Below are 27164 nucleotides of genomic sequence, written 5' to 3' on the forward strand. Positions count from 1 at the left end.
AACTAATGCAACTTATACATTTAATGTACATGACTTATCATCTTTTGTGTAAAAATCAGAGAGATCTGCATCATGGACATGCAGCCGACAAACCTGCAGCCACTGTGTGATGGTATAATGTCAATATAGAGCAAAATCTCTGAAAAATGTTTCCAGCAGACAGTTGAATCTATTCCATGTTCATGCGTTCATTAGTTCTGAAGGCTACTAGGTGTTCAACCTGGCACTAAAAAGTGTACCTAATAAAGCAGCTAGTGCGTGTACAGAGTAAAAAACTGTTGTACGTTTGCCTGTACAAGACTGTAGAAATGCTACAGCAAAAACTAGTTACTACATGGAAAAAACTGTAATAGATTCTTGTATTATTGTAATTTTTTTTTTTTTTTTTTTTTGTAAATTACTTTAAATGTACATTTTTTGAATTAAAAATGAAGAAATCATCCTTTAATTTACAGTGAAAAACTATAAACTGACTCTGGTTTTTTATGTAAGATTATGTTGTATAATTAATGTTTAGTCCATTATTTCAATGTAATGTACGTATGTTACCAGTGCCATGTATTCGCCTCAGCTTGTAGAAAGGTCATTTGTGATCAACATGAATTCTTCCTGTGGCTCTCTTTGTATCACCTGTGTTATTATGCTGATTATTAGTGTGTGTTAAAGATAAAAAACAGATTTTGGTAGCAGCGTGGCCTTGATCATTCAGCAGAAAAGTAAAAATCACAGCATTTTTTTCATTGCATGGGCTTTAGTTTACTGTAAAGTCAGTAAAGAGAGAGAAAAGGATACAAAATAAATTAATTCCTAAGAAGAGCATGAGTAGACATCTCTAAAATGTTTTTTTTTTTATCATTTGTCATGTAACACAGACTTTAAGCCTTCCTTTTCATGTCCTGCGATGCCTTGACCTATAACTATTAGCTCAAGGCATGTTTTCAAGCCTACTAAACCTGACCTATAGGTCCAGCCTGCCTCATTTATCCCAGAGACAGAGGGTTTTCATGTGGAAAAAATAGCAGCAACCTTCGGATGTCCTGTCTTCAAGTTCATAAATCCATTGCTTTGTTTTTGTCAGTGGAATTTGTCTTTAAGGAAGTCGGCTACACATAGTAACCTGTCTGGTGGCTTTGTCAAGAAATGGATTTTGCAGCATCAAATAAAAGACTTCTCTTTAAGTCTTTACATATATAGCCTATCACCAAATTTTTTTACGCTATATCTTTTTTTTGTGTGCACTTGTAAAACTAGTTGAGATCGGTTACAGACCTTTTGGAGAATGTGCAGGAGGCTATTTGTGTTCACCACATGATCTCAAATTACAGACCTCATACTGTAACAGAATATTTTGAAGGGCCCAAAATGGGTGTGGATGATCAATAACATACTTTTCACATCACACTAGACATTCCTTTGTCAGCTATTGTCAACATCCACAAAGTTCAGATCTAATAGGTTTTGGGTTTACAATTTTTTTTTTTTATTAAGAACTATTCAAGAACCATCAACACTTCAAATATATATGTGTGGACACGTTTTTTTCTTTTCTTCCTGAAATTCATTTACACTTCTGAGGAGATCTGCAGTACATTAGAGTGCAGTTTAAGAGGATGTGGATGAGGTGTACTGTCCCAGAACTGAGATCATGAAGGTCAGGACCCCCTCAGAGAGATAATGTGAAACACCTGAGGCCCCGGAGGAGCTCAGAGAGCTTTCATACAGAGTCTACTGTTGAGAGGAAACCTGGTAAACCTGAGGCCCCACAGCTATCAACACGGTTCCGGTGATTACCTTTGCATTATGGACTGCGTTTCATATTAAACGGGTCATTTGTTGCATAGACAAAAATGGCACGACAATATATGAAGGTACGGTTTTGATTATTTAAATCTACGGACTTGTTTCTGTAAGTTAAGAGTATTAAAGCGTCTTAAATTTTCCCACGCATTTTAGCCAATCAGTGAACATGACATTTCATGATCATATTGGGAGAAAAATTATACACACACACACACACACACACACACACACACATATATATATATATATATATATATATATATATATATGTACTTCATTCAAAATGTCTACTCAATAAAATATTTTGTCTTATTTTCATATGTGGTAATATATATTTTCTATATAATATTGCTACACAGGTATTCTTCTTAAAAACATCTGACAATAAGCAAGAAGTTTCCATGTAACAACTCACTGTACCCCACTACAGTATGTCTGGTTAATTAACTTTATTCTTTCATTTAGCAATAATATTGACAATGTTCAACAGCTTTTTTTTTTTTTTTTGCGTAATGCTGATTTTAATGTTTCTTTATTTGAGCAATATTCTGAAGTAAACAGACTGACAATTTAACCTTGTCTCCGCTTAACACCATTTTATTAATTTCAATAAGATTTTTCTTAATGTCACAAAACAATTTGATAGATGTCATAAATATGTAGAATGTTTCAATGTAGAATTTGCAATTCAGTAACATTAGAGAATTTCTAATCTAGTATCTGAATACTGTTGCAAGTTTCTGTGTGCATCCAAACAGTCTGGTCTTGCTTTAGATCAGCAAAACCCTCTTTTCTGCAAGTGTATTTTTCACAAATAATAATAAAACAACAACACAAAAAGGTTCCACTAGGAGTTGTGATGAAATGCCTCCAAAGGACACACATAACTCATAATGGTTTAACTGAAGTCAGTATTACTTGTATAGTAAAGTGAACTGCAAAGCAGACATGTGTTCCCTGCAAGCAGTTTTTTTTTATTGGGACGATAAATAATGTGCTCATTCTTATCAGTTTTATTCAGTTGTAAGAAAACTGGTATATACAGCTGAGGAATATACTGTCACACAATCATGCATTTGCTGGTGTGAGGTCACAAAGCATCTTTTCAGCTCAGCCAGAGGATGCACTTGGTTAATTTAAAACTACTCTACTGTTTTTTTTGTTTTTCAGCATGTGTTATAATATAACATTTCCCTTAGACAGTTATAACACAGATCACATTCTTTGTCATCTGAAGTCCTCTCAAAATAAGCCCTGAGCAAAAAGTCCTGTAAACAAGCATCACATTCAGTTACTCAATTCAGGCTACTAATCTAAACTAATCAGCAACAATACATTCTGAATCTACTGCACCAACTGATTTGTTATACTGATCACAAGTTTCTTCTCTCTTTTAAAATAGAGGAAATGTCTTAGACGCTTTCTTAAAAGAAACAGCACATCCAAAAGTGAAACCATCAATCTGTATTTACTTACCCTTGTATGACTTTGTTTCCTTAACGGAAGATGTTTTGCAGAATGCTGACATTTTCATACAATGCAACGGGAATGATGTCTGAGGCTGCCAAGTTCAAAATATGATAAAAAATGCAGGCATTATAGACATAGAAAATTCTCATCCATAACGTAGATGAGTTTGTTTCTTCATTGGAATGGATTTGGAGTAATTTACATTAAATGGATCCTCTGCAGTGAATGGGTACCGTCAGAATGAGAGTCCAAATGGCTGATAAAAACATCACAATAATCCACAAGTAAGTCGCATAACTTCAATATATCAATTAAAGTCTAGTGAAACAAAAAGCTTTGAGTTTGTACAAAACAAATCCATCATGATGCTTTTAACATTATTCGGATATTTTTATCAGATATTTGGACTTTCATTCTGACGGCACCCATTCACTGCAGAAGATCCACTGGTTATCACGTGGTGTTTTGCTACATTTTTTTCCAAATCACAGTGGCCCAAGGATTAATACATTCCCAGCTAATTTTAATCTTGTGGGTGAACCATTCAATAATGATGCTTATTTGTAATTACTGGAGCATGATAGAGCAGTCCAAATTCACTTACACCGTATGAAAAAAATAATTAAAAAAACTTCTCATTTTGGGATTAGAACGAGGTGAGTAAATAGTTGATGGAATTTTCATTTTTGTATAAACTATACATTTAAGAGTTTGGCAAAAATGTTTGAGAAGTGCATGCTGTTTTCAAATGCAGTTTATATTGTGCAACCTTTGTGCAGGATTGACTATGATAAATAAGTGTGTTCACTTTGCCCAGTGGCTAATAGAGTTCATGCGATGCCGTTGCATGATATAAAGGGTCAGCTAGTCATTCCTTGGCAAGTCTCTGTATTAGCGAATACCATTCTGTCCGTTTCCGTGTAATGTAGGCGGGTGTTATGATCTGAGCAGGCAGGTGGGGACAGCCCTCGACTCTAGCACTCTCACACAGAGCCTCAGCATTACAGATCACATACATGCCACAGTCATAGCTGTTCTGCTGCGAGGGGCTTTGCTCCTCCACAAAGGGCACTTTGGTTCCAGTGCCTACAAAAGCCTCCAACTTAGCTGCAATACGCCGGGCATGCAATGAGTTGCTTCCACTCTGGGAGTCGTAGTGGGAGAACTGGCCGGTGTCTCGCCGATAGAGAAGCAGGCTCCAATGGGAGCCACCGGCTGATTGATTAGAGTTGTCATTGACAGCCAAAAAAACCCACCGACGAGATGCGAGACTCAGCGGCTCCAGGAAAATGGCGAGTTCCTCTTGACATGAGGCGTACTTTATAAACTGAGCGACTTCAGGGCTGATGAAACAGACCTTCTCACCCAAACCTTTGAAGCGTTCTGTTGCAAAGTACTCAAAGGCGAAACCTATGACTTGATCGTTGAGCCAGTGGGGTCCATTTAAAAGTGCCACATCTGAGCACCGCAGGAGACTGTCCTGGTAGCTCAGTACCACTGGATCCATCCTCAAGGCAACCAGAATGACAGCAGCAGTTACTGTGGGGATGAAATTTAAGAGATTTTATTGATTTATATACATAGTACCAAGTTAATACCATGGTAGTTAATGCTTTTACATCAAGTAAACTTTTTAATGGTCCCCCTCAAAACATTTCAGCTTATCCAAAATTCTGAAGCTTGGCTATTAACTACAGAAAGTTTACTTGATGTAAAAGAAAGTTCAAAATCTTTTCACCATAGTTTTTAATTCCTTTTCTATGTATTATGTTGTTTTTTGATTTTATTTTATCTGTGATGCATTTGATCTTATGCTTATTTTGTTTGTGCGTGTGTGACATTTGATGTATGTGATTCTACATAAAGCACTTTAAGCTTCATTTAGATATCATGTAATGAAGTTTTATTATATTACATTATTATTATGAAACTGTCTATCTATCAATCAATCAATCAATCAAATCTATCTATCTGTGATCTTTAACTGTACCATTCCACTGACACAATACTTTCGTAACAGTCATTTATCACCTACACGTTCTGTTCTTCTTACAATTTTGTATGGCTATTAAATTATTAGTACAACTTAAAAATTACTCTGATCTGTAGTTGTTGTGTTAGTTTTGAGATATAAGACTATTTATACTGTTATTTTATAAGTGATTCGGCATTAATTAAAGTTGTCTTATATGCAAAACTTGCACAAATCAGTCACGTCACTGCACCGCGCACTAATTTAGGCCAAACAAACAACGATTTAAAAACAAATACATTCAGCTTCTCAGCTTTCTTCATACTTTTAATAATGAAACAGTTAGTCGTCTAATTTGACGACATATCGTTTCTTACCTTGCTAAAGAAAGAGTCCCCAACGTAAGCTCTCATAACGTTCACCTTCCTCTTCAAAGGCTCAACGAGGGCGGGTGCCGTAAACAATTCACTGTTGTTATAGAAAATGTCGCGCTTCTACGCGATTGCGACAGTGTTGAGGGGCAAAGCGCTTCTTCGCCTCACGAACACGCCTTTTTCCAATACACGAAGGTGATTGGCTTACATAAGTGACGCAACTAAATACTCTGAAAGGCAGCCCCCGCCCATCGCTGCAGCTTACCCCGCCCAATTCCTCCCGATTCCAAGACCAGCCCGTCTGAACGCTGATGAGAAGCAGCACTGATTAAGCAGAAAAACCCCCAGAAAGGAGTTCTGCGAGCGACTCCCACGAGAAAAGAAACGTCGCACTGTTGGGAAATTTCAATGGGAAAAGGACTGTAGTAATTTTTTGGTCAAAATGGCACATCGGCACATATGTTTGGACACGGGAAAGTTGCAAGGGACAATTTGAGAGAGACAGTTCTGGGATATCAGTGGATTCGCTGGATTTGATCTGTCCTTAAAGGAGAAGCGCGGTACACTGGATTTTTACACTGAACTCCGAGAGGTGAGGTTTAGTGTGAATTACACAAAAAAACTTATCGTTCTCAGTCACCATTACTCGAAATTTCCCCGCAGACACCGGTTTTATATCCTGCTTTAAGTCTAGGTTTTCTCGGGACGTTTGCGCGTGGCATACGTGCAACGGTATATTGTGATATTTGTGTTGCTTCGGTGTCAGCAGACATCAGGGTTACCAGTGAAGGGTGTAACTAGTATAAGTGTGTTAGAATAACTCTGAGCTGACATTTCAAAGCGGCTGAGTAAACCCCTTTTAAAGTGTGGAGATGATGATGATGATGGTGCATGTATTATTGAACACTCACTTCAGCCTCAGTACTGCAGTAATCGTGGGCCAAATCTGCACAGTCATCCGGACCCAGTCATACTGTTTCATTTTCCTTTCATTCACTGCTCTTTTTTTGGAGATACTGTGGCCCTAAAAGTATGTGGGCACTCAAGCCATGCCATTGCATTTAGGTAGCATCTACAAACAAATTATGCTACAGCTTTATTCATTTGTTTTATTTATTTATTTATTTTATTTCAGAACTAATGTCACTTCCCTGAGCTGTTTTGTATGTATTTGAACCATCTGATTCAGCTGTTAGGGTGGCTTGAGAGATTGTGCCAAGACATGACTTTACTCCGACAACTGTCTGGCCCTGTAAATGGCATCCAAGAAATTAGTCAAAAACCTCCTCGTGTGGTCAGGGAGCTGTTTTCTTTCAAATCAGATTCATAAGTCGACACAATAGTTTGCTACTGTGCTTAAATAAATAGTAAAGTGGTGATATCATGGTCCTGAAATATTGTATTAACGCGTTTATATGAAACGTATTTTAAGCACACCATGTTGCTATAATGTATTTCAATAAATTATGTAAGAAAAAAAACAACAACAGTACAACCATAGACTTTGTTGTTGTTTTTTTTTGTGAGAGAGTTTTTTTTTTTCGAGAGAGAGAGGCTTTCAGTTTGAAACAAAATCACTTCACAGGTTTAAAATTCCTTGTTATTAAATATTAACGCAGAGCAGAAATAAAAGTTGCATCACTTAGCCCGGGGGGAGAAGGTAAGGCCGGATGAGAACACTCATTTTAGTGACTACTTGAAATTGCTCTGTGGTTGTGGTTATTTAATCCTTTAAAAAAGAAATTCCAAATGCTTTTTGTATCTTTCCTTTTTCTAGATTCTGTTTACATTTAATTTTAGTTATCAAAAAGCATGTTTAACTGAAACCATGAAACTCGTACAGTTTAACAGCCATTTATTAAAAGTTTAACATTACATTTTAGGGCCGTATTTATTAAAATTACATTTCCCCTAAATACTATTTTATGTTTTCCATATTAATGCGTGTTAATATTAATAATTTTATCAGGATTCCATTTTAATGGTTCAATTAAACTTGAATCAAAAAGCATTTCATAACACTGGAACAATTTGATAATTTGTTACAATTTCTAAAATATAGGGCCCTATGAAATTTTTTAGTTTCTTTTTTTCCAGAAAGTCTGTTTGAATCTTTCTGGATGTATATCATATAAAAATGTTATAAAATGAAAATGTTATGCCAAGTAGAGAGTGATATTCCTTAAAAAGAAAGTAAAAAAAAAATTGTTTATCATTATAATAAGATATTACAAAAGTAATATGTAGTCATCATCACAGTTTCTTAAATTTAAATTAAACTTTTATTTTGGCAAGTTGTAGTAGTCAAGGCATTTGAGTTAGATGTATATTTGATATGATGGTGGTGGTTGGTTTTATCAGATGAAAGGGTGAAAGTGAACTCTCAGAGCAGCTCTGGAGATGAAGTGAAGTGAAGTGACATTCAGCCAAGTATGGTGACCCATACTCAGAATTTGTGCTCTGCATTTAACCCATCAGAAGTGCACACACACAGAGCAGTGAACACACACACACACACACACTGTGAGCACACACCCGGAGCAGTGGGCAGCCATTTATGCTGCGGCGCCCGGGGAGCAGTTGGGGGTTCGATGCCTTGCTCAAGGGCACCTAAGTCGTGGTTTTGAAGGTGGAGAGAGAGCTGTACATGCACTACCCCCACCCACAATTCCGTCCGGCCCGAGACTAGAACTCACAACCCTTCGATTGGGAGTCCAACCCTCTAACCATTAGGCCACGACTTTCCCCAAAGCTCATGCTCATGCTTTCTCGTTCTCATATAGTGAGACAGCAGGCGCTGAAAACACCACAGCTGTAATGCATGCTTGAGTATGTTGTAGACTACGTGTTCTACTGTAAATTCCATTTTTATGACTTGATTCCGTGTTTTGTCAGCATTGTTTACATTGTGGAACTCATAGGGTCTTACTGTACTTTATGACGTCTGGGGAGGTCTAGCTGATTGTTAGAGGCTCTGTATGATGAACCTCGCTTGTAGGAGAAATCTGAAGCAATTTTTTGTACCACAACAATAAGAGGAAACTTCCATAGGAAGTAGTATAACTTTCTGCCAGCATCAAGTTGCCTGGATTGTACTGTGAAGGAGATGCAGTAAGTAATCCACATTCCAGAAACTCTGTATTTGGACATATGTTCTATGCTCTGACTAAAACCTGTCAGCATTGTATAACCGTTCATCATCTAAACAAACCAAACATGAGTTACACTGTCTGTTTTTTATTGTATTTATCTTATAAATGTTTATCTTTTGAATATGTCAGCTGTTCTTCAGACAGTAAGTTATTTAGTTGAATTGCAGATTGCGGACAGCTGTCTGCAGACAGACAGACAGCTGAAAAGGAGTATGGGTCATATTCCCAGGCATTAAATAACTGGAAACAACAGTAATTATTCCTTAAAGCCTTCTGTATTTCAAACACAGACTGATGTGTGTTGACAGTTTATTGTTCGGTTACCATTCAGATCAATTTTCATATAAAGATGCTCACGCGATTGCCGTGCTATTTTGCTTACTTTGTGCATTTTGACTTCAGAAATATGTGTATTGGGTTTCCATAGAGCCAAATTGACCACAATATGTGCCAGTCCTAAATTATCATCAAGCAATAAATCTTCTTGGATTTATGTATCTTACAGGCTGTAATTTTTCTTGGAGCTTGTTTTCGAGATGATCTGAAATTCAAAGCCTGGTGTTATGTTTGTCCAATCCAAACAAATATTTGGAGTGGATTTGGATGTAATTCAGGTCCGTGTGTTGTCTAATTCCAGAACTTCCCTTTAAAATGGCTTTTAAGCCTCTATAAACTCCCAGCAAAATGATTCACTGAAAACATTATTTAATAATCTTTAATAAGTTCTGATGGTTTTCCCTCATTGAATATGACTTTTTAAGGGTTAATTCACCCAAAAATGGAAATTATATCATTAGTTGCTCACCATCTTGTCATTCCAAGAACACTTTTTTTCCAAGAACAGTCTTTTGTTAATCTCTGAAACTCAAATTAAAATATTTTTTTATATATTTCTTATGTCCCTTAATTCCCTTTGTTGCTTCAAAAGGTTCATAAAAACATTGTAAAAGTAATCCATGTGAATAAGCAGTTTAATCCATGTCTTCTGAAGAGACACATAATTAATTTATATGATAAACAGATTTAATTTAGGCTTTTATTCACATATAACAACTGATCAGATGCAATGCAGATTTAATATGGATTTCTTTTACAATCTCTTTCTGGGCTGCATTTCTCAAAAGCTTCGTATTGTAGATCCATTGCCACCAATGGTCTCTGTCAACTTATCTCACAATGCTTTACAGTTTTGGCTGTCTGGACTTTCAGAGACGGGACAAAAATCTCACGTTTCATTAAAAATATCTTGTTTTAAAGAAGGCCAAAAAGGTCTTATTAGTTTGAAATAACACAAGGATTTGAACTAAGCCTATATGTTAACTCAATTTATTACGAATAGTTACTTAAAACTCTTGATGTGTCTATCTTTAGGAAGGCCTGTATACATTTAACAGACCTGATCAAATGGTATAAATAAATAAGTCAAGGTCTTGCCTTTAACATCTACAGATAGATCAGCGGGGAAAGGAATGCATGTGTTTTTGAAAATGAGAATATTTTTAAATCAACACGACATCTTAAAACTCATCACTTATGAATGCACAGGATGCAATGTAATTGGCCGAGACATCTGTCTAGATGTAATTGGCTGTAGTGGCAGTGGTGTAGAGGGGATGAATTAAAGCCCAGCAAACTGTTGGTATGCTAATTAAAGCTTTACTGCTAAAATATCAATGCTAAAATAACGATTTGAACTAATAATTGACTGGTTGTTTGGTAGATGACTAATAGATCCATTTTCCGTTTCACTCCACTTTTTTGAAGCACTGAAAAATTTATGAAAATCAACGTCTTCCCAGATTTGACCCTTTAAGACAATCTCTTGAGGCCATCATAATTATTCTAGCTAGTACTCTTCATTTGGAGATTCTGTGTGTTTCAGTGGTTTTTCGTAGCCATCTTGAGTTGGATCCTCAATTAGACAAGAGAACAACTGAATCCATTGCTTTCGTTAGCTTTTCATCTGCCTGTGATGAGTGTCTACAAGATTCCTCTGTATCCCTGAGGACAGATCCTGAAGGCAAGCTGTCACATTTCCTTCTTCCTGCTGGGATAGGAAGGATTGAATGGTGCCCAGACAGTAACGATAAACAGAACGTTACATATGATATTTGTGCATGTTGTATATTGGAATTTACTTTTTTTTTTATTCTAAAAACTTTAGGAGAATTTTGAATTTCCAAAAATACTTAGTGTTCATTTCTTAAGAAAAAAAAAAAAACCTATAAGAAAAATCTTAAAATTCAGCATAAATAACAGAATAATATTTCAACTTAAATCCCCAAAGGAAAGATGTTTTATGAATTTGAGTTGATTTAAATATTAAGTATAACAACATAACACTAGCTACATAAAATACCTATTACTGTTATTGGGGATGTGCGCAAGTACTCTGAAGTGATATGAACGATAATGCAAAGAATTATTGTTCATGGTTCTGCATGACGTAGGGCTGTGCAAAAAATCAAATGTGATTTTCATGCACATCTCATCAGTAAAGACGCTCTTTTAATTAGAAGTATTATCTCCAGCACGTGTGTTCAGATCAGGGTTGCCAGGTTTTCACAACAAATCCTGCCCAGTTGCTTCTCAAAACTAGTCCAAATGTAGCCCAATCGCGTTTCCAGGAGGTTCCCCGATAAAAATTGCTTTCCGGGGTTAAAATTTTAGTTTTATGGCATGGTTCCCTCGGTAAACTTCTCATTTTAGGGGCTAAATATCACGTTATTGGTATTGTCGCTTCGACCCGCGGACATGAAAAACAACCACAGACTTGCCAACACTGGTTGGCATTTACTACACCGAGCCGTAATTCACTGACAATCTACACAAAATCTATTTTAAAATCGGAGGCGATTCTTTGTCGATTTTGAAAGCGATTTTGTGTTAGTTGTCGGTAGACTACGGCTCTGTGTAATAACTGCTGCTCCACCTGAACCAGTGTTGCCAAGTCTGTGGTTGTTTTTCATGTCCGCGGTTCGAACCAACCCCAATACCAATAACGTGATATTTAGCCCCTAAGATGCAAATTTTACCAAGACAGCCATGCCAAAAAAAAAAGTATATTTTAACCACGGGAAGCATTTTTTAAAAAAAATCTGGGAACCTCCTGGAATCGCGATTAGTTTTGGACTAGTTTTGAGAAGCAACAGGGCAGGATTTGTTGTGAAAACCTGGCAACCCTGATCTGAACACACGTGCTGGAGATAATACTTATAATTAAAGGAGCGTCTTTACTGATGAGATGTGCATGAAATCGCGTTCGATTTTTTTTTGCACAGCCCTAGCATGACGTGGTCTTTTTTTTTTTTTTTTTTTTTGGCGAGAACAACCATTTAAACACCAGAGCCTGCTGTTTTTTCAGTTCATTATCAGTTTTTCAAGAATTGCACTTAGAAACATATTTTTCATTTATTTGTTTTTTTACAAACTTCTTGTTCTTCTATTGCATGAATCTGGCCTCCATGCCTTAGATATGGGACTTGGGACTCTGGGGTTTTCTTCCCTCGTTTTATCGTCGTTGAGGTGAAAATCACAAGTCCAATCATGTAGAAAGTAAAAACCAATATTTCCTCAACAATCTGTGGGATTTAAGGCAGACATGCATTTAGTAGAAAATCAGGGTTTGTTTTGTTCCATTGCCTAACCTTAAGTATGAGCAATAGCAATAGTTATGCTTTAAAATACTTTGGATGTAGTACTTAGCTAGCTTAAGTAGGTAAGTAGGTACCTGTCTGCTCTTGATAAATGTGCAGCAGCAGAACAGGTGTTGACAAGCCACTTTTTGTAGCGTAGGGGCCCTAGTAAAGGGGGCACTGTAAAACTGGGTTGTTTCACTAAAAGTACATGATTGTAAGAGAAAAATTGGGCTGCTCTGACCTTCTTATCATAGTGAGAAGACACTGCACCTGATCTATTTAAGTTAAGTGGTCAGCATTAGTCCTGCTCTCTACAATATCTCTCCTTCAGCGTTCAGGAAAAATGTCGGCTGTTTGAAGGGTAGGGGAGATTTATCAGTAGCTTATCTTGTCTCAAATCTTGGATTTGGTCTTAACATGAACGCTCTGCAAAACCAGTTTTTACAGCAAGCCAGGAAACTACATATGAAGGGAAAGGCTGTAAGTAAATTTTTTTCATCTTTAATGGAATGAGGAGATAACCAGTAAATTAGTTGGTGCACACTTCCTGTACTTGTTGTTATTTACTCATATAGTTCAGACCTTTATTTTCTTTCTTCTGTAAAACACAAAAACAGATATTATAACAGCCCCCCAAAAAAGCAGCTTGCTCTCTTTCATGTACCAAAAGTGGATTTTGATTTATACTGTCAAGATTCAAAAAGGACCAAAAAGTAAGATTTAAAGCAACATAAAACTGTGTCCTAACCGTGCATGATGCAACAAGTTTCCAGGTGCAGTTTTTCTGTCCACACTTATTGCTTTTCCTTGTGGAACTTGAGAGATTTATCATACAATGTTTCTAATCTTCCAAAATAAATTTCATCTTGTCCGTGTTTAATATCTAATGCACACATTCATATACAGAACTTGGATGCTATAAGAAAGGAGCAAGACAAAGCATAAACAAAGCAGCCATTTCAGTTAGCACACAAACATTCATTCGTCCATACCAAAAGACCATTGGTGCAGTTGGAATGAACACCAATCTAATCTGCAGAACTTAAGGTGGACCTTAAAATCACAGTGAAATCAAAATTGAGTTTATTTTTCACTGTAATGTTGCTGTTATTTTTACATGCACATCATCATTTTTTAAAAGCGCACATCATCATAATCTTTAATCATGTAATATGATGTAGCAGTATGCCAATATTGGTGTCTTTTTGCACACTTAAAAGTGTGGACTTTTCTATTACCAGCAAAGTATACATACTTTTACTGTGTAGTGGAAGTATGAGAATTTGGTTCAGAGTCCAAGACTTGAAACATGTCAAACCAGTGATGTTTCTGTTACTTTTAGGCCTTTGTTTGGATTCTCCCTTTTTCATTTCTACAGTTTGGCTATGTCAGAGCAATGAAGGAAACAGGAAATTATAGGCCTTATGATGACTGACATGAAGTCAGAGAAACCATATTTTCCTTTAGTGTAGTTTAACTGTTATGTTACAGCTTAAATTTCACTTGTATGTAACTCTTGGACAGTGATTTATTTTATGAAGAAGGTCCAAAATGAACTTTTTAAGGATCTTAATGTTTAGACCGTGATTGTTGCAAAATGGTTCATTGCTGTTTATGCATCAGTAAACTTCTTATTGTTCCTCTCAATTTCATGGAAACCGTCTGTTATTATTAAAATTATTAAATTATAAGAAAGTGAGCATAGAACGTTCCTTTATAGTTGCTAGAGCTGTCAATCACTTCAGTTCAGTGCGTACTCCGTGATCGCTGCAATGCTTGGCACTGCAACCGGTTTTTTGCAGTGCAAGTACATCTAAATATAACATCATTTAATATTAGGTAATATGAGCACCTGTAACAGTTTTCAAATCCGGAGAAGATATGTTCCTTTTAAATGGAGTGTTTAAATCTGAGTTTTAAAAGAGTTCTGAAATCAGGGTAAAAATGGCGTTCTATTTTTTAATTCTAACAGTTTTTGATGTAAAACTTTTGATGTAAAAGTTAGAAATGCATCCCATTAAATATGATAAAAATGCAATTTGTGACCTCTTTAAAAAAAAAAAAAAATTTTTTATAATGGACTGAATTAGGATAGAAATCAGTAATTCATTCAACATGGAGTTAATTTGGCAGGCAGAGTGCCGGGTGAGACGCCTTCTGCTCGGCTCCTTGTGTCCTCCTCCTGTCTGCTGCTGCCCTCAGGCCACGCTCTGCTCAGTCTAGCAGTTTGTCCTGAAGTAGACATTTCTAAAGGAGAAATGGTGTGTGCATAATCCTCGTTACTGATATCAAGCCTTAAAACATCTCATTCTCTCGCTGTAATGCCCATACAACTCACACATGCCTTAACTGGCTATAATAAGAACAAAGTGTCAAATTGACAGTGAGCTTTCATTGTGGGTGGGCCTATCCAGCATTATATGATTTTTACTGACCATGATCACTTTCTCTTTTTGATTGTTAGAGTAACAATGCAACATCAAATGTCTGTACCTGTTTTTTTTTTACTTGTCAGAAACTAGCTAGCATAATTTAGGTAAAGGGGAGGGCGGTTTGCTGCATCTGTTTTTAGTGGGTACAAGAAAATAGTGCAGTGTGTTAAAGGTGCGGTATACTCATTAAAGTCAATATGAGCACAGTAATGTCATGTTTTGGTTTTGGATCTGAATCACTCTTCCTGTACCGCCCATGTTGGGGTCTTTGTTCCAGGAGCGGGCGCCGTAGGGAGGACAGGAAAAAGACCATTGCCATGGAGACATTGACGGAGTGGCGGCTTACATGCCAGGCCTCCACCTTTCTGTACTCGCTTACTGACTGAGTCTCTCTTGTTCTTTATTTTTAGTAGCAGCTCTTGTTTGTACATTTAAATTGATTGGAAGCTTCATTTTAGAGTGCTGAGTTGTATGGGATAGATTATATCAAGATATGCAGAGTTCTATGAATCTTTAAATATGTTTGAGTCAGCATTGCATTGAAATTGCACCATGGCTGCAGAACATTCGGCCTGGGCTCTCTTGCAGAAATTAAATTAAATTAAATTTATGCATTTAGCAGACGCTTTTATCCAAAGCGACTAACAGTGCATTCAGGCTATCAGTTTTTACCTATCATGTGTTCCCAGGGAATCGAACCCCCAACCTTGCGCTAGCTTGCTTGCTAACGCAACGCTCTACCAGTTGAGCTACAGAAATATTGTGTTCTTCTGACATGCAATAACAATAGCTAGAGAAACCAAGACACATGCTTGTAGATGTCAACACCTGTCAGCATTTAGCATTACACATGCATGTTTGTATTCTAGCATGGGATGCTGGGTAAATGAAATACAACTGCAGCGTCCCTTCGGAATAGGCTTTAGATGCTGTGAGAAGGGTCTGCCTTGAACCCAAGGTCTTTTTGAATTAGAGTAAAGACGTGACCTGGGCTTGAACCTGAGCCAAGGTTTGAATGGTTGTCAGGCCCAGCAGAGCACGTGCCGAGGTCAGCAGCCAGACACACTTGAGTGCCACTCACCCCAGATCATATGTCTGTAATGCAGGACTGCCATTGGCTAACGGCTCCAACTCCAGTCTTATGTCTGTCTGGCAGGGGTCAAATATAGCTGCATGTATCTTTATTGTTGTGCATGCATCCATACCTCCCTGAGGACACTCTAGAGTGTCTGTGGAGATGTAGCCTATAAAACATGAAATTTAAGTGCACTTTTATGACATGACTTTCACTATTTTCTACTTCATAATTAATGATCTTTAAAGATTGTAGCATTGTATATCAGTGTTGTTTATCAAAGAGTGTTACTGAGAAAATCAGGCTGGTTATGGATGAGTGTCCCTGCTTTGAAAACCCTCACAATACAGGAATGCAAGAAATTGTTCTTAAGCTGTATTTTCTTTAATGCTCATTGTCCAGATGCAGGAAAAGGTCTCAATCTGTTTGGAAATTCTTCAGGAAAGTGGACCTCGAGGACCAGAGTTGAAAACCCCTGGTATAAGTATTAATAGGAAACACTGCAGCATCAGTGTATGGGAATTACACACATGATAGAATGAGTAATTCACTTTGCCCTTTTTGAAGTCTGTGAATCAGCTGGAGTTCGATACTGGCATGTTAATGTGATCTTGATTTAACGAATGCAGATATGTTCCTGTGACATTTAAATTAATTTTTTGCCATGGAAATTGTCTATGTCTGAGTCAGTAAAGTGTATTGGAAGTGATAAAACTTTGCATTGTCTGTAGATTTAATTTAAAAATTAATACTGATGTATATGAAAGTTATAGTGTAAATTGACTTCCTTAGTGAGCTCATGAATGTTCATTTCTCCCAAACGAGGTCAGACCATGATTTATAGCTCTGTGATATGACTCATTCACTCCAGAAAGACTGTTCAGACCACCCTCTCAGTTCAGTTCCTGATTCATCTCCCACTAGTGTCAGCCTATCTAAATGCACTGTACTTGCTGATTACTCAGAATCCTCATTTCTGATTCAGAGCCTGATCGATAGTAATGATGCATTACCATGCATCTCTTTGGCACCCGGGGGGATTTTTACTAGCATGATGAATAGACAGATTAAAGTTTCAGTATTGATATTTTACTGGTAAACGCTTGTGATCTAATTCTGCTTTAGGATCCCATTATTATTTCATGAAAATGATACTACAGTAGTCACATACATGTTACGTTGAATAGTCTCTTAATCAGTAGTGTTCAAGCCACAAGCAAGACATTTGATCTTACCAACCATTCTTAAGCATGCCACGACAAGACATTTTGGCAATCTCTTGGTTTCTTTATCTGTTGCGTTGATTTAAATCTCTGTGGTGTTTTGCATTGAATGCTAAATATTGAAATATTAAAACGGTGTAGCTATGCAGCATTTTTGTTTCTGGTTTAGGACACAATGTTTGAACCAAATATCCGATGTTGGGGAGTGTTACATTAAAAGTAACGTTACATCATTGTATTACCCCTAATGAAATAACATACATTTTAAAGAAGCTATTATTATATTTTTTTCTCACAAAGAATGACTCTTCCATAATGATACCACTATGCAATAAAAAATAAAATCAAAAAGAAGAGTAGGCTAACTACTGTGAAATTGTTTTTTTTTCCTTTTTTGTACTATGATAAAAATGTTTTGCTTTACTCGCAACTTTGAAATGATAACCATATTTTGTGACACGCATTACCCCCAAAACTGGTCATGACAGTCTTAGCAACTCCAACTTTTGTTTTGGAATTGTTTTCTTTTCCAAATAAGGTAATTTTTTAAAACAATGCTGATAGCTTTCTGTCCAGATGTTGACACAAACTGAAGGACATGCTGTTTCTCTGCCATTTTTGGCTTATATACTTGCATGTTTCCTGCTGCAGCTCATTCTGAATCCCTTCAGACTGATACAAGCTTGAACTAAGTTTTTGGGGTCAGCCAGTCCGATTTGTTGAAGTGCTTGTGTCTCTTTTGGTTTCAGTTCTAACATAAATATTCCAGTGTTGGCTCCATGACTGTGACAAAATTGTTTAAATGTGTTTCATTTTGGCTTCTTTTACCCTACACAATGTTGTCAAGTGACAGAATCAACCTGCTTGTTATATAACGCATGGAAATTCCCCGTCTTCTTGCCTGAGGATATTCCTTGGAGAAAAGCATTTTTGCTGTGGTTTTAATCCTGGAGTGGAGGAGAGAACAGCAGTGGGGAAGGTATATCCTCCCAGATGCTTCTCATAGTGGTTTGTAACAGTCTGAGATGTCTTATGATGCATTTGCTTTGCAAATCCAGAGGCTCAGTGAGTGCTGGGATGGTGATGTCATCCCTCCTGTCCGTCTGCGGGATAGGAGACTGTGATTCCTCAGCAGGCTGCTGAATGACAAGAGCCAGACTCTCGGATCCTCCCAACCCTCTTTACCATCTACTTCTCTTCCTCCCTTTCTCAGTCCTGGAAAGTGTCCAAATTCACATTCGGCCTATCCTAAATAGAATTATTCTGTCTTAGTATTGTTGTAGGTATATATTTATAATGAGAGAGATACTTTTTGCCCACAATTCCATTGTTTCCTGTAAAGAAAAGGAGTTGAGTGATTTGTTCATTTTATATATAGTTAAGGTTTGTACTCAATTGCGTATCTTTTTAGCACCAAAAGCAATGACCAATCAAGTGTTTAGTTAACCAGTGGTGCATCTGCTTATTGCTGTTCTTTTTTTCATTGTGAGATCATTGACTTAACTCAACATGTTTGCTAACCCTTTCATTATAACCAACAAAATGTGAAAACGCTGTAAATATAAAGCTCTATTCTCACAGAATTAGTTTTATCTAGAGACTTTTTGCATTGGATAAACACAACCTGTGATTTTAATAGAATTTACTGACTTATGGCCTGGATATAATGACAAGGCTTTGCGTAACAATATATATCATAAACAGAAGAATGTTACTTACCACCCACTGCTATACGTCATCCATCTTCATCTAGTCATTATTTTTTCGCTCTTCTGATGGTTTTCCGCTTTCTCTTTCTGCAAATTGAATTTGTATGGTGTACAGCTACATGACCACACACCCAAAATACTATCAAAACAATACAGAGTCTTTAGTCCTTGCAAAAGATGGATAAAAAGGCACACAGGAAACAAAAACCTTGATATATGACCCTGCTGAATTACAGAGATGCTGATTCGCAGTGGACTAATATTATCGCATAAAATTTGCTGGGGAATTTTTAATTTATAAATTACAGACATGCCTAATTGGCATGGGACTATCACAGACAACCTTCACAATTGTTATAAAGGACTAGAGGTCACCCGGTAATACTATTCCCATGTGGATAGGGCTTTAGATTCAGTGTGCAGTGTAAATGGCTTCATTGATTATGCCAGGAGTATTTGTAGGAGTTTCACTGAACTAAAGCTATTGAAAGCTTTTCTTTTCGCTGTCTGTATACATTTATGGTAAAAAGAAATGTACCGTATAAATAGGCTTATATATAATACTTCATACACTATCATTTGTTAGGGGTTGGCAGGAGTTTTTTAATGATTTTGAAATAATAGTCATTATGTACTTTCTCATCACTAGTGAAGTACATACTTGTAGTTTCGAATATTGTGAATGGTGAAGTAGTCATTTCTCTTTGAAGAGATTTCAGGAAATGACATTCTTCTGATCAGCAGTCATATCGTGATGTGTCCAGTGAGAAAAAGGGAAAGTAAAGGACAGGGAGGGACGGGCAGACAGGAAACTGAAGAGTACGGCATGTGGACATACTGCTGTGATGCAGCAGTGAGGGGAAGTGGGAGGGAATCTCTCTTTTCAAACAGCCTGTGTGTTGCTGGCTCTCTATGAAGAGTGGCTCTTGCAGATAAGGTCTCCAGAGTGAAATGCCACAAGCCAACACAGGAAATTGTGTCACAGTGAGAGAGAGTGAGAGGAGGGATTGTCTGTGCTTTGAACTGTTTACTGTCATCCTCTCCACCAGCTTTGACACCCATCCACATGGAGTAGCTTTACAGTCCCAGCCACAGCAGTTAAAGGCGGGGTAGTTAAAGATAGCCCTTCCAAAAAAATGAACCGTTTGCTGTCATTTACTTTGTCTTTCTAACATAGCGTGTGGAGCACCAGGACAGAATAGCACCATAAATGCATTCTAAAAGTCCAGACAACCTGCATGTTGTGAAGCATTGTGATATAGCTTTGTGTGAGAAATATACCCAAATAAAATGATTCACTAAAGATCTTCCCTGTTGCTCTTGGTCTCATATCACAATTCTGCATGTGATGCACTGACTAAACTCAAATGCTATATACTGTTTATCATGTATTCAAAATGTTAATTTAAAAACAACAGAAAAACCTTATGTAACGCAAGACTTTTGATTTTAAATCAAGCCTGAAATACCTGGAAGATTTTAGTGCATTACTAAAGAATTACCATAAAGTAAACCTTGTCATAATTAATCAATGGTCTATCATTAGCAATCATTTGGCATAAATGCTCTTTATACAAAATTCTGGCATGAAACTCTAGATGACGCAGTCCGATAGGTCTAACTCAATCTGACCTAATGACATCATTATCACATGGCACAGCTGATTGGTTTTCTCCTGTATCGATAGCTAATGAGCTCGCTGCTCAGCATTCAAATATATGACTGGGCCCTACCACAGCAGTTTCATCTTGCTTCAGGAACCCTCCACCTTCCCCAGCTCCACCTGTATAGATCTGCTGTGATTCATGAATGTTACATAGGGATTATTTCATGTATGTTATTTATGCAGTAGCATGTTGTAGATGTTGTATGTTGTAGCATGTTCAAGACCAATGCATTAACATTGTCATGTACATTACCATGCCAATCCCTTCGAGAGTTGTCATGACAGAAATGTATTTATTGTGAACCGATCTAAAACCGTAAACCTGTTGTAGAACGTGCAACAGTGCCACTTTTTTGAAAATGGCAGCGTTTTCATAATCACATTAGGCATTGTTCACAATTACTGCTTTTCCATTCCCAAATTAAAACCTATAAAAATTATGATTTGAGACGTTTGTTCTACAATTTAAGATATTTCAGACTTTTTTAAATACCTGCAGGGAGCTTTATTCACACACATGCTCCTTCATACACTTAACAGCTCAAAATAATGAAATTACTTGAAGTGAGTGATAGATGATGGCGTATCTAAATATAAAACCTGAAATTGCATGCACAATGAGATATTAAATGCCTAGAAAATATTAATTAATTTTGACCAATTACTGATAGGTACTGGTTTATACTGTGCATCCTTAGGTTTATATTAACTTTAAATAGTCCACCCAAAATAGCCTCGAGGTTAGTGCGCAGACATACAGCGCAATTGCACTTCTGCATCATTGTTCTTTGCCGAACATGTTCCACTCTCTCTCTACCCAATGATTTCCTGTCTGCCCACTATTGTCCTGTCTGAATAAAGCTATAAAAAACCATAAATATAACTTTAAAAAGTTCACCCAAAAATGAAAGTTCTGATGTTTTTTCCCACCAAATATTTTAGACTACATTGCATTTCAGAGAAAAATCAGCTAAAACATTATTTGAAATATCATCTTATGTAAATGTTTTGTAATCAAATCTAGTCAAATGTCTAACCTTAAAAATGACCACCTTTACCTTGCAGAGGAATGTTTATGTGATAGTTGGATCATTATCCATTGCTCCATCTGTGGAAAAATAAGGCTTATCTGCTGGACTACTTCAGGACACCAGCAGCTCTGGGCAAGATCCTGAATTCTGCTCAACTGCTTTTAACTTGGAGAACGCTTGGAATTCTCAACAAAAAAAAGTCTTAATTGCCATAAACAAAACTTGCATATCATCTTTATAATCTGAAATGGGCTTTTGAGATAAACATCCAAGTTTTTTTATTTTTATTTCCTTTCGCCCCATATTGAGATTTTACCTCTGATGTGAAAGGTTAAATTTTTCTGGTCCAAAAATAAAAAGTGTTATGCATAGTATGTGGAAATGGATCTTGTTTTTCATTTTCTGCTCAGGAAATCTCTAGTTCCCCTTAATTAATGATCATTTGCCTGGAGGCCTGCGGAAATATTGTATCTGTAGCTTATGAACACAAGTGAGGCCCTGTAGGCAGGTTACAGTGTTACACACACGGATCTGTTCTTTGTTTCACTCGGATGCTTATCAGTACAGCTGCCCTGCTTTATCATCTGGGTTAACTGAGCTCGATATAGCAACATATGCTTGCGTTTGTTACTATGTGAAATGCATAATACATTTCAGCTGCATTTGTTATTATTGACTGTCAATATCTAGTAAAGCAGATATGAGATATGGAGTAGCTGATGATTTAGTGGTTTATGAAGACGGAGGCTGTTTTTCAATCCAATATTATTTTTATTTTTTTAGTGATTCAAATTGTGTAGACGTTTTGCATTTCTGGTTCCTAATATACGTTTAAAATGTTATTTTATAGATGGCAAGCTGAGTTTGGTTTATTGAAACAATGACTTCTGAAAGATCGTGTAATGCTGAAAACTGGATAATTCGGAAGCTTTCCATCTCAGGAATAAAATACATTTTAAAAGTATATTTTAGAAGCGATAGCAGTTATTGTATAGTTTGTAATGATATTTCACAGTACTGTTTCTGCTTTATTTTTGATCAAATGAATGCAGCCTTGGTAAGCATGAAGCTTATTTCACAAACATTAAAAATCTTAATTTTTTTTCTGGTATTGTATATTGAAGTGTTATTTAAAAATGTAAGGAAACATGTACAAATTTAGATGTTTGTTTTAATGGCAATATAATATTAAGCAATGTTATGAATATTACAATTAGCTTTTTTTTTTTATTCCCTTCTTCTATCACAATTGGGAAGTTTGATTTATTTCTATGAATAAATCTGATTTCATATAGGTAAATTTTTGCCTATTTATACAGTATATTGATATATATATTCTTTCGAGTCTTTCTAATGAACTACTTGTACTAGCTGTCTATTACGTCTATGGTCATTTGGCTACCAGTGTCCTTAGAAATTGCCCAGACAAAGTCATTGCCGCCTCTGTTGGCGAGATCTTCAGTAGCCCAAGCTATCAACTCTGAACATGTGTGGCTGTTTTGACTGCAGGCCTGGCCTGTAATTACACAGACATTTGTGAGGGGAGTATGTCCATGGGGCGAGTTGGTGCCTGAACTGGTATGCCCTCCCAGGCCTCTTTTACCCCTCTACCCCTGTCATAAATCAAAGGGCCGGCTGCCCGCGGCTCATTATCTGTGTAATTATCTCATCCTGCAGTCCTGCTTTATCTCCAAGACAGCCTGGGCCTCACTGCCCTCACCCGGTCCTTCCCAGACAGAGCCCTGCATGAGCCCAGTCTCATCTTCTGGTGTAAAGCCTCTGATCTTGTGCCTCTGCATAACCCTGTCTTCATTACCGATATGTTTAATCTTGTTTTTAATTGGTATTTTAATGAGTTTCTGGCATGACCAATGTTAGTTAAGCGATAAATCCCTCTAACATGAAAATTTGGTCATGTTCTTGAGTCTTACAAAGTTTGTATGCATATTTACGCTGCAATATTATGATTATTTTAAAAAAATGTTGAACATGAGTTATTTATGAAAATGTCCAGGCTGTTCTTTCACATACAGTGAAAGTGGATGGTGCCCACAGATCCAAGCATCGTAAAGGTTTGAATGAAGTAGGCTACTGCAAAATTAGTTTGAATAAAGTACAGCAAGCATGATGTATTTTGTAGGCCAAAACCCGCAAATGAGTTAGCATGAGTTTGCACTTCCATCTCCGTTTGTCCTGAGGTCAGTGCATTTGTTTAATGGGGTTTTGCTTAAATTACATCAGTAATACACCATTAGGATTTTTCTTGTCTTGCAAAGGTCAGTTGCTAAAAAGAGGGACATTAAACGCCTTCAAGCTAAGCAGGAAACCTGCTCTACTCACAGGTCAGCTTTCATATACTCATTGTGTTTATTATCATGCTCTTGAAAACTACTCTCACTCAAAGTTTTAGGGAAAAGACTGGAAGAGTTGCCAGATTAATTGTGGTGACATTGAAGTAATATGACCATGGTGTAGTTCATTTAAAGCCTTAAAGGGGTCATATGATGCGTTTTCAATTTCCAAACAGATTTTCTTTATCAGAGTTAAGACTCTGCCACGCCACCCTAAAATGGCTCATTCTAACACGCCCCCACATGTCTACATCACTATATGGAAATATTTGCATAATGCCGGCCAAATGTTCACGCAAAGAAAGAAGGCGTGGTTTCAGTAACCGCAGTTAGTTTTGAAACAGCCATGTCGTGGAGTGTGTATCTAGGTGAAAGCAGAACTGATAGTAAAACTAAGGACATTTTTAACTGTCTTTTAGATTTATTTTGAAAGATGAAGCTCGCGATTATGGAAAAGGGTGCAGACTGTGCTTGTCGGAAGGAGGGACTTTGTAGAAAACAACTCGTTTGAGAGAGATGGGGCATAGAGGACATGTACTAATGTAAAGTATTTGAAAAACAGTGTGTTTTTTGAACATTAAAGAATGTAAAAATATTCTATTACACCAAATACACAAAATAATGATCTTTTAAAAAGCATCATATGACCCCTGACCCCATATGATGTTTTGCTTCTGGAGATTGTATTTAGGCGTCAAAAAAATATATTTTAACTTCCGCATTGGCCTACAAAATATGTCAAGTCTGACATGATGTAAGTAGGTGATAACATGGACATTGAGAGGGGCAACATTTTTACTTTGTTTACCCTTTATTATTTCATTACATTCTTGGAATATTAGCTTATTTGTTTGGGCAAACTATCCTTTTAAAGACTGCTTCTGCTGGATGACTTATAGGTTGTGTGTATATGTCTTGGATGTTGTGCAAGTGCTTCTCAAAAGTAACGCATGTTTACCCTCGCTTTATGTTCAGCATATTTTCCCTCTGTCTTTATTTTTGGCAGCAGTCCTATGAAACAGTCCCCGTCCTTTGCTTTGAAACATGTTTGTTTTGCAACAGTATATCTTTGCTTATTACCCGCAATAATAACCTAAGCCCAGAGGCAGTGAACATATTGAGATTATGGATGTTTGTCCTCTACATTTTTGAGAGTTTGTCTCAGTGATGTTTTTGTGTGTTTAAAAGTGTGATTTCCTCTTTCCTGCTTTCTCAGAATATTATTGACTCTTGCAGTGACTTCTAAGCACTTGTAAAAGCAGTAGAACTTAAGCTTGTGGGCAGTGCTGATCCTAGACTTTTGGGGGCCCTAAGCAAAACTGTATCTGTTGGGCGGGGATGGGGCAGATGGGGTTGAGTATATGAAACGCTTTTGTCCATGTTTCACTTAGTGTCTCTTATGCGGCTCGGTACCATAGATTGTATAAAAACATTGACGTAGTGTCCGTGACATCACCCGTAGACTCCTGAAGAGCGTTTTTGAAGCTCAAAGTGTGCAGAGCGGGCCGTCGCCATCTTGGCACTGCGCGACTCTCCCGAACAATTAAAAATGGGCAAAAGGTGGGAGCTGGTTGCTGGAGCCATGCCCACCTAGCTCTACCGCAGTGACAGCAGCAGCAATTCACCTCCCGCTCAAGTGGCCACCCCCTTAATTATTCAAAACTTTAAGGCTTAATATAATTTAAACGGATGAGTTATAAAAGAATTCACCCCCCTCACAGTTGTCATAAAGGGCAAAATTAGCTACCGTATTTTCCGGACTATAAATCACACTTTTTTTCATAGTTTGGCTGGTGCTGCGACTTATTGTCAGGTGCGACTTATCAAAATTAATTTGACATGAACCGAGAGAAAAGAACCAAGAGAAATGAACTAATAGAAAACATTACCGTCTACAGCCGCGAGAGGGCGCTCTATGCTGCTCAGTGCTCCTGTAGTCTACACTGAAGACATAGAGCGCCCTCTCGCGGCTGTAGACGCCTATGTTTTCTCTTGGTTCTTGGTTCTAAATAAATGCGACTTATAGTCCAGTGCGACTTATATATGTTTTTTTCCTCATGACGTATTTTTGGACTGATGCGACTTATACTCAGGTGCGACTTATAGTCCAAAAAAATACGGTATATAGATAAAAATCATTTTATGAACCAGGTTGTAAACATGTATTTTTCTGCTGTAAAGTTGGGCATTTTAACATGGGGAGTCTATGGGATTGACTCCCTTTGGCGCCAGCCTCAAGCGGCCAGTCGATGAATTGCAGTTTTAATCACTTCCTTGTTGGCTTCACGAGAGAGAGCGGGAGGTTGCCGCTTGCTCGGTATGCTCTTAACTAATTTTTTTAGTATCAAACAAGACTTTGCGACATTCATGTTACATGATTTGACTGATTCTTACCTAGAAAGGAAAGACAGCACACCGCATTAAAATAAATGATCATTTATGTTTTCATAACTGCTAGCCAAATTCAAAAACAAAAATAAAATTAAATCATCTTTGACAGCAAGGGGCCCCCTGGTGTTTCGGGGGCCCTACGCAGCTTGCGTATTTTGCGTTTAGGGAGGATCGGCTCTGCTTGTAGGTCCAGGCAGGAACACTTGTTCCTCCATGCCTCATTAGTCCCTGTTTCAACTGCATACATTGGTCTCTATGCTCTCTGCTGGTTGGTCAGTGTGGAAATCATATGTATAGACATTCTTGCCTTCATAATCAGAAATAGCTGCTCCAGGAACTGTTTCCCTGCAGAAGATCTCAAGCAGTGTTGAGTTATGGAAACAATGGGCCTGTTTGACTTAATTGACTCAGGGCATTGCACTTGTAATGCCTTAGATGTAGAAGTGTTGTTTGAATGGAGCTCTACCTCCAAGTGTCCAGCAAAAGAGTCACTGAGCTGGTCGTGGAGGATGGATGGTTTAGAGTTGTCTTCGGGGTTCACCACACATTTTCAGAACAGTAGGTCATAAATACACCCACACAGAATTAAAGGGTTATTCCACCACCAAATGAAAATTCTGTCATTAATTACGCTACGGTGATGTGGAGGACACAAATTGTTGAATGAAGTCATTATTTATGTTTTCTTTGCATGCAAAAAGTATTCTTGCAGCTTTGTAAAATTACATTTGAACCCCAGATGTCACATGGATTTTAGAGATCTCCTTGGTACGTTTCTGGATGTTGATCATGTTACTTACATTGCTGTCTATGGGAGGGGTCAGAAAGCTCTCAGAATGCATCAAAAATATCTTAATTTGTGTTCGGAAGATAAATCGAG

General features: G+C 37.3%; 2 protein-coding genes across 9 annotated transcripts in view; one reads left to right on the plus strand and one right to left on the minus strand.

Annotated features, from left to right (window-relative positions):
* Window positions 1-2382: 2382 nt before the first annotated feature.
* Window positions 2383-5762, minus strand: LOC113106356 (sentrin-specific protease 8-like). Its single transcript, XM_026268209.1, has 2 exons — window positions 5620-5762; window positions 2383-4809 (listed from the first exon to the last, which is right to left on the minus strand). Exon 2 carries the CDS (start codon window positions 4775-4777, stop codon window positions 4139-4141), a length of 639 nt encoding a protein of 212 aa, XP_026123994.1. The 5' UTR covers window positions 4778-4809; window positions 5620-5762; the 3' UTR covers window positions 2383-4138.
* Window positions 5763-5876: 114 nt separating this feature from the next.
* LOC113106355 (unconventional myosin-IXa-like) overlaps window positions 5877-27164 on the plus strand; it is a 122398-nt gene continuing 101110 nt past the window's right edge. For all 8 annotated transcript variants that reach the window (XM_026268201.1, XM_026268203.1, XM_026268207.1 and 5 more), the window contains exon 1: window positions 5877-6208. The gene's annotated coding sequence lies outside the window, so the exon portion shown is untranslated. The remainder of the gene's footprint in view (window positions 6209-27164) is intronic.

The sequence above is a fragment of the Carassius auratus genome, chromosome 7 (assembly GCF_003368295.1).
Source record: "Carassius auratus strain Wakin chromosome 7, ASM336829v1, whole genome shotgun sequence".
In the NCBI taxonomy this organism is placed as follows: Eukaryota; Metazoa; Chordata; class Actinopteri; order Cypriniformes; family Cyprinidae; genus Carassius; species Carassius auratus.

What these genes read in the sequence shown, in the direction of transcription:
- LOC113106356 (XM_026268209.1), bottom strand. Translation starts at nt 4,777, where the DNA reads ATGGATCCAGTGGTACTGAGCTACCAGGACAGTCTCCTGCGGTGCTCA.